The 15194-nt window shown below is 44.2% G+C and overlaps 1 protein-coding gene across 1 annotated transcript; it reads left to right on the top strand.

Moving 5' to 3' along the window:
* The first annotated feature begins 7923 nt into the window (after window positions 1–7923).
* On the top strand, window positions 7924–14132 carry dusp5 (dual specificity phosphatase 5). Its single transcript, XM_042304512.1, has 4 exons — window positions 7924–8408; window positions 9398–9561; window positions 10702–10921; window positions 13260–14132. The coding sequence occupies exons 1-4, from the start codon at window positions 8045–8047 to the stop codon at window positions 13712–13714; spliced, it is 1203 nt and encodes a 400-aa protein (XP_042160446.1). The 5' UTR covers window positions 7924–8044; the 3' UTR covers window positions 13715–14132.
* The last annotated feature ends 1062 nt before the right edge of the window (window positions 14133–15194 follow it).

Genomic DNA, 15194 nt, shown 5'->3' with positions numbered 1-15194 from the left:
AGATAATGATGCATCGGCTGATAATGTTGACAGAAGATAATGATGCATCGGCTGATAATGTTGACAGAAAATAAGGATGCATCGGCTGATAATGTTGACAGAAGATAATGATACATCGGCTGATAATGTTGACAGAAGATAATGATGCATCGGCTGATAATGTTGACAGAAGATCTGTCACCACCTAAAGCCCCTGCTATTTAAATTTTCACAGAGCAGACTTTCTCTCTGAGTTGTCTCTCTCTCAAAGATCCCCCATCTCTCTCTCTCTCTCTCTCCCTCTCTAGTTGTCTCTCTCTCCTCTATCCCCCATCTCTCTTCTCTCTCTCTCTAGTTGTCTCTCTCTCCTCTATCCCCATCTCTCTCTCTCTGCCTCTCTCTCTCCCTCTCTAGTTGTCTCTCTCTCCTCTATCCCCCATCTCTCTCTCTCTCTCTCTCCTCTCTAGTTGTCTCTCTCTCCTCTATCCCCCATCTCTCTCTCTGCCTCTCTAGTTGTCTCTCTCTCCTCTCTATCCCCCATCTCTCTCTCTCTCTCTCCTCTCTCTGGTTGTCTCTCTCTCCTCTATCCCCCATCTCTCTCTCTCTCTAGTTGTCTCTCTCTCCCTCTCTAGTTGTCTCTCTCTCCTCTATCCCCCATCTCTCTCTCTCTCTCTCTCTCTAGTTGTCTCTCTCTCCCTCTCTAGTTGTCTCTCTCTCCTCTCTAGTTGTCTCTCTCTCTCTCTCTCTAGTTGTCTCTCTCTCTCTCTCTAGTTGTCTCTCTCTCTCTCTAGTTGTCTCTCTCTCCCTCTCTAGTTGTCTCTCTCTCTGTGAGTGCCTCTTGTGACACAGGAGGAGCAGTGGGTGGAACCTAGGGTGAGTCAGTCAAGTCTCAGGAGTGTGTGTGTGTGTGTGTGTGTGTGTGTGTGTGTGTGTGTGTGTGTGTGTGTGTGTGTGTGTGTGTGTGTGTGTGTGTGTGTGTGTGTGTGTGTGTTGTGTGTGTGTGTGTGTGTGTGTGTGTGTTCATCTGTTATGATATCTTGTATGTTCTTCTTTCATTTCCAGTTGGTTGTGCTATTCTGAGCCAGGGTCTTCACCCTGTAGTTACTCATAAGAGTGACTCCCTTTCTTGGGTAGCAAACCATCCCTTTATAAAGTATACAATGCTTCATTCCATGGTAGTATTATTATCAGAAATGTTAGTTATTGAGAAATTCCCACTATAAACATTGCATTATTAGCTTAGAAAGGGTCAGTTTGAACATATCGTACAAGAGTCGATGTCTCCATACTAGTTACTGTAGTCATAAAAATGGCTCCTCATTAACCCACATTGTTGGTCGCGACCATCCCCTCTTAAAGAATGTATACAAACGTTCCTTGGAACTACTACCAACATTCCTTAGAATAGCTATGGAACCCAGGAAGAATAGCTATGGAACCCAGGAAGAATAGCTATGGAACCCAGGAAGAATAGCTATGGAACCCAGGAAGAATAGCTATTGTTAAAAGGCATCCAAATCAAGATAAAGAGAAAATTACCGGAATTCCTTGGGACCACTACCAGATTGGGAAGAAATTCCTTGTTATGATTGCGAAATCCCCAACATCAGCAATACATGACCATTTTTGGAAGGATTCATTTGGAACACAAATTGTACAACAGTCAGTGTCTGTGTCCCAAATTGCACTCTATTCCTTTTATTGTAAGGTTGTATTATTAGACATACATACACAAACAACAACAACATCCTACCTGCCCAGACCCACCTGCTCACACACCCATCTCCAACGCCCGCATCGCTCTCCGCCACATGACCTCAAACTGAACCCTTTTGTTTCTCTCTGTCACCTCACCTACTTTCAACATTTAGATAATAAAGCATTTGACCTTTCCATAGGGTTAACAACGGAGGATTAGTTGACTTCCTGTTTTTTCAAGATGATTGACAAGAAATGTATCGTCCAACCCATCGGGTATCTCACTGCACCCTCATATACCATGTCTTGAAAAACGCAGACAGATGCTGGCTTCATCCCAAATGGCACCCTATTCCCTTTGGGTCCTGGTCAAAAGTAGTGCACATTATGGGAATAGGGTGCTATTTGGGATGAAGCCATTGTCTTCATAACTGTAGTTATGACATATAACACGACATGACATAGACTCACACTCCCTTTGTTCTCTATTCGTTGTACGTCACTGCCCACTGTGCAAAAACTGGTTGAATCGACATTGTTTCCACGTCAATTCTACCGAATCAACGTGGAAATCAAATGTAATCAATCAGTCATCAACGTGAGGGCATTTTGTCTTTTTTTCACCCAACTTTTAACCTAAGTCTGATGAGATGATGAAATGTTATGGTGATTTAACGTTGCATTCGAGTTGGTTGACAACAGTGGAGCTGAAGGAGGAAGAGCTTGTTGTAATGGCCGGAATAGTATCAATGGAACAGAGTCAAACGTGGTTTCCATATGTTTGATACCGTTCCATTTATTCCATTCCAGCCATTACAATGAGCCCTTCCTCCTATAGCGTCTCCCACCAGTAAATCTAAACTAGACGTTGAACTGATGTCTGTGCCCAGTGTGTGACCATTAACCCCCACTGCTAAAGTATGTAACCAACATTCCTCTGAATTACTACCAGTATTCCTGGGAATGAGAAATTGAGTTATTGAGAGGAATTTAGGGGTTATGATTGTGACATGGGCGGAATGGGTCAGAAATTGGGCCGGGCATTTCTAACACATCCCCCCCCCTCAGGTCCCACATTATTAGACAAATTACAGATGTAGGATCTTAATTTGAGCCAGTTTTCTACCGCAGGAAAATAATCATGCAGCAACAGGAAATGTGGATTATAAATAATGGACATTTTTTGTAGGGTTTGATACATTTTTCATTAGGGTAAATCAAGTCTGATATTTTAAAGTGGAAACTACAAACTTTAATAGCCTTTTTAAACCTTGAATACACTAGAAGTTTTCAAATTAAAATCCTACATCTGTATGATAGTTTTTTTTTACAAAGAAATCCCACACAGACAGCCCAAATGGACCAGCCCATTTGACCTTTGCATAAACTGCCCTATGACCAGTCGGCCCCTGGATTGTGAAATCCCCAACATCAGCAACACATTGCCATTTTGGGAACAATCCTTTAGAACACACATTGTCCAACAGTCAGCTGAGGTGAGTAATCGTGTGTTCTTATTGGGGGAAATGGTGTTTTGCCATAGGAATTTGATGGGTTGTCAGAGAACCAGGAAGCACCTGTGTGTTGCACAGGGACATGTCTATGTGGCGGCCATTGTGTGGGAATCTTTTTATAAACCCCATGATGAGAGTATCTATAGTTCTTCTTGAAAGAGGAAGCTACTGGATGCGTAGGCTACATACCACCACTGTGTATGTAAGTGTGTGAGCGTGCGTGCGTGCGTGTGTGTGTGTAAATGTATGTGTGTGTGGCTATATTCTTTCAGGAAGTCACTCGTAGGCTACACATACTACCACTCCAGAGAGAGAAGTGATTGTTTACTGTCCTGTAAATAAATAAACATCCGTAGCTTGAACAAATTCAGAGGAAGAGAGACCATGTGAGATGAATGATTTGGTTACATTGATTGAAATCTCAACCAAGTTACCCAGAAACCCAGTGCATTTTCATGGAATATTGTATGTCGGGACATTGACATGTCATTGAGTCTGTCTGGAGTGACAATGCTCCATGCAGGCATGCCTCATCAAACAAAGCCCAAGTGTCAGAGAAAACAAATACTATTTGATCTGCTTCCCATATGTCCTGACTTATGTGTTGTACATAAGTGAAGTATGTCCTGTGTTTTGTGTGTGTGTGTGTGTGTGTGTGTGCCAGGAGCTGCAGTATGTTTCCAGAAAAATTACAGCTAAAGGGACAATAAAGTATTCAATCAATAATTACCACTAGGCCTAAACGGTCCTTATCACTGTCAGACTGTCTGTAGCTTCAGTACAGTATATTTAGTGTATCAGTCATTCACAAAAGACCTCCCTGTAAGAAGGATTAAGGCCTTCACAGTCTGCAGACAACATCCTAAACATATTAGCTATAACACTGCACTGAGGCATGAATGAAACCAAGGCAATCCATATTAGCTACAGAACGTGCACTGAGGCGTGCGTGTGTGTGTGTGTGTGTGTGTGTGTGTGTGTGTGTGTGTGTGTGTGTGTGTGTGTGTGTGTGTGTGTGTGTGTGTGTGTGTGTGTGTGCGTGCGAGTGTGTCAAAGACAAGAGAAACGGATGGTGGATGGTGTGAGTGCTTCCCACTCCTCAGTAAGTGATGTCACGGCCCCAGATTAAGCAAATACTGCCTTACTGCCTGCTGTCTGTTCTGCTACTAATACTGCCTTACTGCCTGCTGTCTGTTCTGCTACTAATACTGCCTTACTGCCTGCTGTCTGTTCTGCTCCTAATACTGCCTTACTGCCTGCTGTCTGTTCTGCTACTAATACTGCCTTACTGCCTGCTGTCTGTTCTGCTCTTAATACTGCCTTACTGCCTGCTGTCTGTTCTGCTACTAATACTGCCTTACTGCCTGCTGTCTGTTCTGCTACTAATACTGCGTTACTGCCTGCTGTCTGTTCTGCTACTAATACTGCCTGCTGTCTGGTCTGCTACTAATACTGCCTTACTGCCTGCTGTCTGGTCTGCTACTAATACTGCCTTACTGCCTGCTGTCTGTTCTGCTCTTAATACTGCCTTACTGCCTGCTGTCTGTTCTGCTACTAATACTGCCTTACTGCCTGCTGTCTGTTCTGCTACTAATACTGCCTGCTGTCTGCTGTCTGGTCTGCTACTAATACTGCCTTACTGCCTGCTGTCTGTTCTGCTGCAAATACTGCCTGCTGTCTGTTCTGCTACTAATACTGCCTTACTGCCTGCTGTCTGTTCTGCTACTAATACTGCCTTACTGCCTGCTGTCTGTTCTGCTACTAATACTGCCTTACTGCCTGCTGTCTGGTCTGCTACTAATACTGCCTTACTGCCTGCTGTCTGTTCTGCTGCAAATACTGCCTGCTGTCTGTTCTGCTACTAATACTGCCTTACTGCCTGCTGTCTGTTCTGCTACTAATACTGCCTTACTGCCTGCTGTCTGGTCTGCTACTAATACTGCCTTACTGCCTGCTGTCTGGTCTGCTACTAATACTGCCTTACTGCCTGCTGTCTGGTCTGCTACTAATACTTCCTTACTGCCTGCTGTCTGGTCTGCTACTAATACTGCCTTACTGCCTGCTGTCTGTTCTGCTACTAATACTGCCTTACTGTCTGCTGTCTGTTCTGCTACTAATACTGCCTTACTGCCTGCTGTCTGTTCTGCTACAAATACTGCCTGCTGTCTGGTCTGCTACTAATACTGCCTTACTGCCTGCTGTCTGGTCTGCTACTAATACTGTGTTACTGCCTGCTGTCTGGCCTGCTACTAATACTGCGTTACTGCCTGCTGTCTGGTCTGCTACTAATACTGCCTTACTGCCTGCTGTCTGGTCTGCTACTAATACTGCCTTACTGCCTGCTGTCTGGTCTGCTACTAATACTGCCTGCTGTCTGTTCTGCTACTAATACTGCCTTACTGCCTGCTGTCTGGTCTGCTACTAATACTGCCTTACTGCCTGCTGTCTGGTCTGCTACTAATACTGCCTGCTGTCTGTTCTGCTACTAATACTGCCTTACTGCATGCTGTCTGTTCTGCTACTAATACTGCCTTACTGCCTGCTGTCTGGTCTGCTACTAATACTGCCTTACTGCCTGCTGTCTGGTCTGCTACTAATACTGCCTTACTGCCTGCTGTCTGGTCTGCTACTAATACTTCCTTACTGCCTGCTGTCTGGTCTGCTACTAATACTGCCTTACTGCCTGTTGTCTGTTCTGCTACTAATACTGCCTTACTGTCTGCTGTCTGGTCTGCTACTGATACTGCGTTACTGCCTGCTGTCTGGTCTGCTACTAATACTGCCTGCTGTCTGGACTGCTACTAATACTGCCTGCTGCCTGCTGTCTGGTCTGCTACTAATACTGCCTTACTGCCTGCTGTCTGGTCTGCTACTAATACTGCCTTACTGCCTGCTGTCTGGTCTGCTACTAATACTGCCTTACTGCCTGCTGTCTGGTCTGCTACTAATACTGCCTTACTGCCTACTGTCTGTTCTGCTACTAATACTGCCTTACTGCCTGCTGTCTGTTCTGCTACTAATACTGCCTTATTGCCTGCTGTCTGTTCTGCTACTAATACTGCCTTACTGCCTGCTGTCTGTTCTGCCACTAATACTGCCTTATTGCCTGCTGTCTGGTCTGCTACTAATACTGCCTTATTGCCTGCTGTCTGGTCTGCTACTAATACTGCCTTACTGCCTGCTGTCTGTTCTGCTACAAATACTGCCTTACTGCCTGCTGCCTGTTCTGCTACTAATACTGCCTTACTGCCTGCTGTATGTTCTGCTACAAATACTGCCTGCTGTCTGGTCTGCTACTAATACTGCCTACTGTCTGGTCTGCTACTAATACTGCCTTACTGCCTGCTGTCTGGTCTGCTACTAATACTGCCTGCTGTCTGTTCTGCTACTAATACTGCCTGCTGTCTGTTCTGCTACTAATACTGCCTTACTGCCTGCTGTCTGTTCTGCTACTAATACTGCCTTACTGCCTGCTGTCTGTTCTGCTACTAATACTGCCTGATGTCTGTTCTGCTACTAATACTGCCTGCTGTCTGTTCTGCTACTAATACTGCCTGCTGTCTGGTCTGCTACTAATACTGCCTGCTGTCTGGTCTGCTACTAATACTGCCTTACTGCCTGCTGTCTGTTCTGCTACTAATACTGCCTTACTGCCTGGTCTGCTACTAATCCACTGGCATCCACCTTCTTTCCTTCCTGTCATCCTGGCACCATGGATCCCTGTTTCACTTACGTCAAGCTCACGTTTTGGACTAGCTAAGGAGCAGAGAAGATTGAAGTATTTTTCTCTCTCATTCTTTCTCTGTTTGTTTTTGTTTATTCTCTCTCTCTCTCTCTCTCTCTCTCTCTATCTCTCTCTCTCTCTCACACACACTGTCTCTGTGTGTGTCTGACAGAGAGAAAAATAGGCAGGCTACAAAGGAAGAGAGAGTAAAAGAGAGAGAGACTCCCACTGTCTTGCTTATCTTGTAGCATTATTCACATCTATCCATTCCCATTCTAAGACACATACACAATGGCATAGTCTATCTAACTGTTGTCTATAGCCTAACATACAGTATTGCATGAGTCCAGTAGCATGACATTTAAGCCCCATTAGCCCATAATGAGATTACAACCAGCAGATATTGCCTAAAACAGCCGGCTAAACATGGAATAACAGACTGAAGTTTACCTTGCTTTAGTCAATAGGCTACATAGTCCAATAGAGTCCTCTCTCTTTCTCTGACTATTCTGTCAATCATTGATTTAGTTTCCTGATTCATAGACCTATAGGCTATAAGTGGGCTGGTGATGGTGAGGTCAGGTGTATAGAGTATAGAAATCGAATCTAAATTATATTTCTATTGTATAGAGTCAATAGTCTACCTTTACTCTATTGGGGCAGGGGAATTTCAGATATTGTTAGTTCATGATAACACGGATAATATTCTAATGTCTACTCAAATATGAGAGGCATTCATAGTATTTCCTTGAAGAATGCTGTTGTTGTGGTTCCTAGAATGGGCCGTATAAACATGAGAACGAAACGTTTGGATAGCCATGAGTAATAGTTAAGTCAAACTGAGAGCATAAATTCACTTCCCCCCAGACAGAGCGGGGTTAGAACGGTTAGAACGTAGTCAATACTCCGGTGTGGGCAGGCTCTCTTTTGATCATACTTGTCGGTGTCCATATATGGTTCGTGATGTCACGAGCCGGAGGTTCCGTCGATATAAAACCGATCCGACGGTATCCCCTTGGAGGAAATCTAAGTAACTACCAGGTTCACTAGGGCGCGTTCAGTTTACTCGTCTCTGGCGGCCCGTATACAGTAATTGCTTATAAAATAAGACACACTTTTAGAGGCAAACATGAAAGTCTCAAGCATAGATTGCCGTCGCCTCAAGAAGATTATCAGGAAGGAATGTGGAACCTCTCTCATTGTGGATTGTCGACCTTATTTTTCGTTCTCGAACTCTAATATCAAAGGCTCTGTCAATGCCAACCTGAACTCAGTTGTTGTCCGGAGATCCAGAGGAGGGCCGGTACCTCTTCAGTTTGTGATCCCGGATGAGAAAGCCCTGTTACGGCTGCGAGAGGGGAGCATATCGGCAGTGGTGGTTCTTGATGACCGAGCTCCTCACTGGCAGAAACTGAAAAAGGACAGTATCGCACAGATAGTGATTAATACGCTCCATAATCTGGCGAGTGGGACAAACATCTGTTTCCTAAAAGGTGAGAATTGTTACAAAATTCTGAAATCATTGGACTATAAAACTCTAAATCCATTATAAATTTGTCTGGGTAACTTTTTCACTAAGTGTCCTGGGCTAATTCACTGTCTGAAGCCACTTGAACACAATGTTTATTATAACCGATTGGCTACGCTAATAAATTATGCTATTATAAAAGCTATATTTTGGAGACAATAACATGAAATGGTTGACATTCAATATGCCTTATAACACCCCCCCGTTTTGTTTAGAAAACTATGTGTGACCCACATCCCCATATCTTCAAATCAACAAAAAAAAACATTTTAAAGGCCTTGGTATTGTTTTCCATGGACTGACCTATGACGCAAAGTCATTGTTTTATTTGACCGTGTTCTAGCAACCCTCCCATTTGATCAATACACTTCTCAGGTCGAGCTCTCGGGGGAGATAAATGTGTGCGTCAAAGTGGTCCAGATGAGTCAGTGCGAGAAAGGCTTGTGAGAACTCGAGAACATCATGACTGGTTGTTCTGAGAATGTTCTGTGCGTGAATGTTCACAAGGAAAGCATACATTTTCTATCATTCGTTTCGAACATTTATACATACCTCATCCTTTCGACTATGTGTCAGATCCATTCATTTAAAGTCTGTCAGATTGTCACCTTGTACTCAAATACCTAAATTGATTATTTGAATTGAAATGCAGATTAATTACGACGTTAGAATAAGGTTATATTTCGTTATAATCCATTATAAACACATCGTTTTCACGGCCTGGTATGAGGCCTAAATCTAGTTGGCAAATGCTAACATTCATGACGCACAAATAAACATTTAATCATTTTTCAATGTTTTATTTAACCGTTTTTTAACTAGGCAAGTCAGACAAAGCTGTTTGGGGTGTATAATTTCTTTAAAAATTCCCCCTGATGGAATACATTCAATTGTAGACTATTGAATTTCGTTGAAGTTTTAAAGGTATTTTGTTTTGTTCTGTGTATTTACCAGGGGGGTTTGACAACTTCCAAGGCCAGTACCCGGAACTTTGCACTGAGGTCGTGAAGCCCGTCGGCGTCGACCAGAACAACGGAACCGAAACCGGGAAATGCAGGCCGAGTATCACCCTATTCTGTGAGAAACTGGGCTCCAACCTCAAACCAGATTACGATCAGGTATGGAAACGAAAACAACTTCCTTTTTTAGCCTGCTGCCTATTCTTTCAGGGTTAGGTGGCTAGCCACTTCCCCTAGGTTGGGCTGGGGTTTAGGGTTGAGGCTGTGGCTGCAGGGTTTTTAACTGAGTGGAATATCCCTGTTAGATAAGAATGACTGTTCTGTACTGGTTTAGTCATACTGTCTTCTTGGCAATTCAAAATAGATTTATACAGCCGAATGTACTGTATGTTCAGAGATATTTGTGGACTTGATAGAGCACATTTAGTTTCATTCAAGGAAAGACATCAAATTTTAAAAAACTACTCATAGGATTATAAAAGGTACATATTGTCTAGCTGATCTTAAATGTACAGCTGTACATTCACAATGATAATATTTTGTCTATGGTGCCAGATACATTACTGACCATTCTCAAAACAGTGGCCTTCACCATTCAACATTCTCTCTGTCACACGCTTGATATTAGCTTTGACCTTCACTGCATCCCAGTCATCAAGAGAAGATGGCCACTAGTCAGAGACCCCCAGCTGACATCAGAAGTCCTTTTATAACCCTTTCATCCCTGACCTTTTCCCGACCTCTTACACCATCATGATAGGCTAACACAATCTGTTTACGGTACAGAAAATGTACTATTGCGTCTTGCACCGTACATACCTCTCAGTATCTCCATTGATGTATGTACTAAAGGTGTAGGATCTTAATTTGATCACTCTGTTGCAGAATAACTGTGTAGTGTGTTTGAGGTTTTAAAAAGGTTTCTGAAGTTTGAAATTTCCACTTTGAAATTTCAAACTTGATTTTCCCTTATCAAAAATGTATCCACCCCTACAAAAAAAAGTCAATTTATAATAATCCACATTTCCTGTTGCTGTGCAGGATTATTTTCCTGCTGTAGAAAACTGGCTCAAATTAAGATCCTACATCTGTATTTGATCTCTACCCCCTCCCCCTCCCCTCCCCATTGTTGTGTCTTTAGGAAAACCCTGTGTTTCATGTACTGTATCTCTGCCACACTGTCTCTACCGGTCATGGATTTAATATCACTTTGTTGAGTCTCCCTTCTATCTTGGCTCACACACTGCGGTTCTTATGTCTAATATCTCCCCCCCTTTATTATCTACCCTCTCTCTTCAGGGCAAGCCGGTGGAGATCCTTCCTTTCCTGTACCTGGGCAGTGCCTACCATGCCTCCAGGCAGGACTATCTGAGTGACCTTGGAGTCACAGCCCTGCTGAACGTCTCCAGGAGGGACACCAGGCCCTCCAAGGGCCACTACGACTACAAGTGGATCCCGGTGGAGGACAACGTCACAGCAGATATCAGCTCACATTTCCAAGAGGCCTTCCAGTTCATTGGTGAGTGTCGCGGTCTGGACATTTTGTTCTCTTTTTTTCCTGCTCTCTTCTCCTTTTTTTCAGATTTATTCTCTGCTCTTTTCTTTTCTCCTTTCTTCTTCTCTCATGGAAAAGATAGGATTCCAAGTTCATTAACAGAGGGGATGGAGCAACTCAATTAAAATAGTTAATGGCTTCACCCCCCCCACACTGCCAATCTGAAAGGAGGACAGGCAACAACCTCTCACTAATCTGTTAGCCTCGTCTGCCTTCCTTCCATTTCTCGCTCTCTCTCTCTCCTTTCACAAATCGCCAGGTTGGCTTCATTCAGAGAACAGATTCTGTGTTCTCCCTCCCTCCCTCCCCTACCACTCCCTCCCTACCCCTCCCTTCACCTCTCTCTCATCCTCCCCCATTTTAAGTTTAAAAAGAGATTCTCTGCAATGCCGTCATTGCCTCCCGGCTCACAGTTAATCTCGGCTAGTGGCTTATTGCGGGTTATTACCGGGTGTGGTCAGTTCACTCAGTCAGTTTGTCAGTGTGACAAATGTTGTTACTAGCCCTACTCACTAATGGTGGGTGGAGGGTTTTTGAAGGAGGGAGGCTGTGTCCACAGACACAAAAGGTACACAAAGGTTGTTTAGTTATTGTTTATCTGGGTCAGGGCAAACCGTAGCGAAATGTTTCGCAACAGAAAATGAAAACAAGCATTTATTGGTCAACTTCAGGTAGTCACGCCCTCCCTGTTTCAGTTGTTTTTCTTCTGTTTGGTACCAAAGTAACTCAACTATGGTGCATGTGTTCAGAGACAGAGCCTTGAGGGAACAGAGAGTGAATGTGTGATAGAAAGAGGCTTGAAGTGTTGGATAATAGCGCTCACAAAGATGTTGAGCAGCCTGCACTTCTATTTATAAACGTAAATCCAGGCACAGCCGAGGACAAGCTTGAATCTCATTCTCACCCACCATGGAGGCCTCACCTGACCTGTATCAATGGTGGAGGTGTTGCTGCTGTTCTTTGTTTTAAGCCCCCACATTTAAGCGTCTTTGCCTAAAGCCTGTAAGCATTACGTAAGACAAAGAGGTGTCCTTCTCAGCCCAGGGCTGAATCTTAACAAGAGGATGTCTCCTTGAAAAAAACATCTTCAATTAAATCAAATCCAACTGGATTTATCACATGCGCCAAATACAATTGGTGTATACTGTACGGTGAAATGCTTGCTTACGAACCTTTCCCAACGACGCAGAGTTTGAAAAAGAATTATACAAAAATAAATAGTAACTAACACAAGAGGAATACAAATAAAATACACAAGAATGGAGCTATATACAGGGAGTGTTCAGATATTCACTCATTGCATCCAAATCTAAAACAATGGGCTTGTTTCTCTTTATGAAGAAGACGCATCCCTATTCCCAATTCCCCGAACCTCTGGATGAATTCAATGTGGTGGAGGTGGAATATTCTTCTGTCAACCAACCATTTAGCTGGAAATAGAGGATAACAACAGCAGTCAAGAAGATCTTTAGGCACCCTATTCCCTATATAGTGCACTACATTTAACCAGAGCCATATGGGTCCCAGTCAAAGTAGTGCAATATGTAGAGAATAGGGTGCCATTAGCCAGAGGATGGGTCATTAAAACACCCACAGGCTCTCTAGCTGCCTCTCAGAAAGCCTCCCAGCACTCCAGATGGGAGCAGCTTAATGATTCATTCATTTGGTTTTCACAGGATCGGAGCTGTCAGAAACCATCGCTGGCTGTTCCCCCCTGTGGCTCATACATGTGTGTGTGTGTGTGTGTGTGTGTGTGTGTGTGTGTGTCAGATAGTGTGGAGGAAGTGCATGTAATACTGAAGTAGAATAAGTTCCCTCCTCTCCCAGCCGTGGTGAACTTCGTATAGTACTGCTCAGCTCCCCCACAGGCACGTAGGAGAGAGAGAGACATGGTCTCGTGTGCAGCTGTGCAGGGTGAGTCAGTCAGCCCTGCCACAGTGTGTGTTTCTAATGGGAGAGTGGTGACTGAGTGGCAGCAGGGCTCTTATAGGTTCTGTGTGGGTGAGAAGAGAGGAAGAACGAAGGGGTGGGGAGGCAGGTGATGATTAGACACTGAAGAACGGGATTCAATCTCTGCGTTCACAAACTAAAATAGCTTTGACAGCACTCGTTTCCTGTGAGAATTTAGCCAGAGTGGTTCTATTCTAGGATGCAGTTATCCTATTCAATTCTTCTATATTTGAGTTACACAGTGTAAGTGGCTACGTGGCCATACTCCATTTCTGACCAAATGTAGCAATGTATTATAGCTCATGCTTATCATGTCATTAACGTAAATGTTACCGTTTTGTCTCCTCTCCAGATGGTGTGAAGCAGACAGGGGGTAGAGTCTTGGTGCACTGTGAGGCGGGCATCTCCCGCTCCCCGACCATCTGTCTGGCCTATATCATGAGTACCAAGCGGCTACAGCTCGAAGAGGCCTTCGACATCATCAAACAGCGCCGCTCCCTCATCTCGCCCAACTTCAGCTTCATGGGCCAGCTGCTGCAGTTCGAGTCTGAGGTCCTGTCTTCGACACCTATTACCGCGGCAACGACCCCCGAAACCGCCACCGAACCCGCCACGCCCTGTTGCATCGGTAAAGAGACGGTCTCCTTCTTTGGGAGTTCGAAAGAGTGCACATTCAACAACAATAACTTTGACTTTGAACCTTCCACAGTTTTCGCCCCCCTCCCTACCTCCTTCCTCACCCCCATGCCTCTTCAGACTCCTCCACTCCGCCATTTTAAATTGAGCCCTATAACTGCACTGCCTTAAGATGTGACTGTTTAGTAGGTCTCAGATTACTTGAAAAATAACAATAACAAAATACAAATAAAATGCTCTATTTGTCTGGTGCTGGCACAAGCCAGTAACGAAGTGGAACGACTGGCTATACAGAAACAAAGACTGAGAGAAGATATTGCGTTGATCGTCTATATGGAATTTTTCATTCAAGTTGAGAAAAGTCCCTGAAATTCAGACTACAGTCTTTGTTTGAACATTGAACTTTGAGCGTGAAACCATAAAGACTACTGCAATACATGCCTTAGGTTGATAATGTGATGTTTTGCCTATTCACATGCCGCATCAAGGCATTTTAACCTAATTTATTTGATACATCTTGTCTGTCTGATTGTCTGTGTTTTTTCTAAATACAAATGTGGATGCCAATAAATGTTTCCACCAAAAAGTACCTTTGTGTTCATGTTCTCTTTTTCTCAAATATGAACCTCATAAGAATACAATTGTGATATAAATATGAGGCCCTATAAAGCCATGTTATATATAGTGGCTGACTAAATACTTTTTTGCCCCACTGTATGTATATGTGTATGTGTATATATATATATGTGTGTATATGACAGGGAAACATTGGAGGCTTGGATACCGTTTGCCATGCGGTAGCAGAGAGAACAGTCTATGACTGGGTGGCTGGAGTGTTTGACCATTTTTAGGGCCTTCCTCTGACACCGCCTGGTATAGAGGTCCTGGATGGCAGGCAACTTAGCCCCAGTGATGTACTGGGCCATACGCACTACCCTCTGTAGTGCCTTGCGCTCGGAGGCTGAGCAGTTGCCGTACCAGGCAGTGATGCAACCAGTCAGGATGCTCTCGATGTTGCAGCTGTGGAACCTTTTCAGGATCTGAGGACTTGTGCCAAATCTTTGTAGTTTCCTGAGGGGAATTGGCTTTGTCGTGCCCTCTTCACAACTGTCTTGGTGTGTTTGGACCATTCTAGTTTGTTGGTGATGTGGACACCGAGGAATTTGAAGCTCTCAACCTGCTCCACTACAGCCTCGTCGATGAGAATGGGGATGTGCTCGGTCCTCCTTTTCCTGTAGTCCACAATCATCTCCTTTGTCTTGATTACGTTGAGGGATAGGTTATTCTTGCACCACCCAACCAGGACTCTGACTTCCTCCCTATAGGCTGTCTCGTCATTGTCAGTGATCAGGCCTACCACTGTTGTGTCGTCTGCAAACTTAATGATGGTGTTGGAGTCGTGCCTGGCCATGTAGTTGTGGGTGAACAGGGAGTACAGGTGGAGACTGAGCACACACCCCTGAGGGGCTCCAGTGTTGAGGATCAGCATGGCAGATGTGTTGTTACCTACCCTTATCACCTGGGGCGGCCCATCAGGAAGTCCAGGATCCAGTTGCAGAGGGAGGTGTTTAGTCCTCCTATAGCTCCTCCCACAAGCCTCCGCAGGGCAACATGTGCTACTACTTACAACTATTAAGCCTTTCTTAGTCCC

This window comes from Oncorhynchus tshawytscha, linkage group LG02 (genome assembly GCF_018296145.1).
Source record: "Oncorhynchus tshawytscha isolate Ot180627B linkage group LG02, Otsh_v2.0, whole genome shotgun sequence".
NCBI lineage: Eukaryota > Metazoa > Chordata > Actinopteri > Salmoniformes > Salmonidae > Oncorhynchus > Oncorhynchus tshawytscha.
The sequence above is the reverse complement of the archived record's forward strand: the minus strand, read 5'-3'. Positions and strand labels throughout refer to the sequence as shown.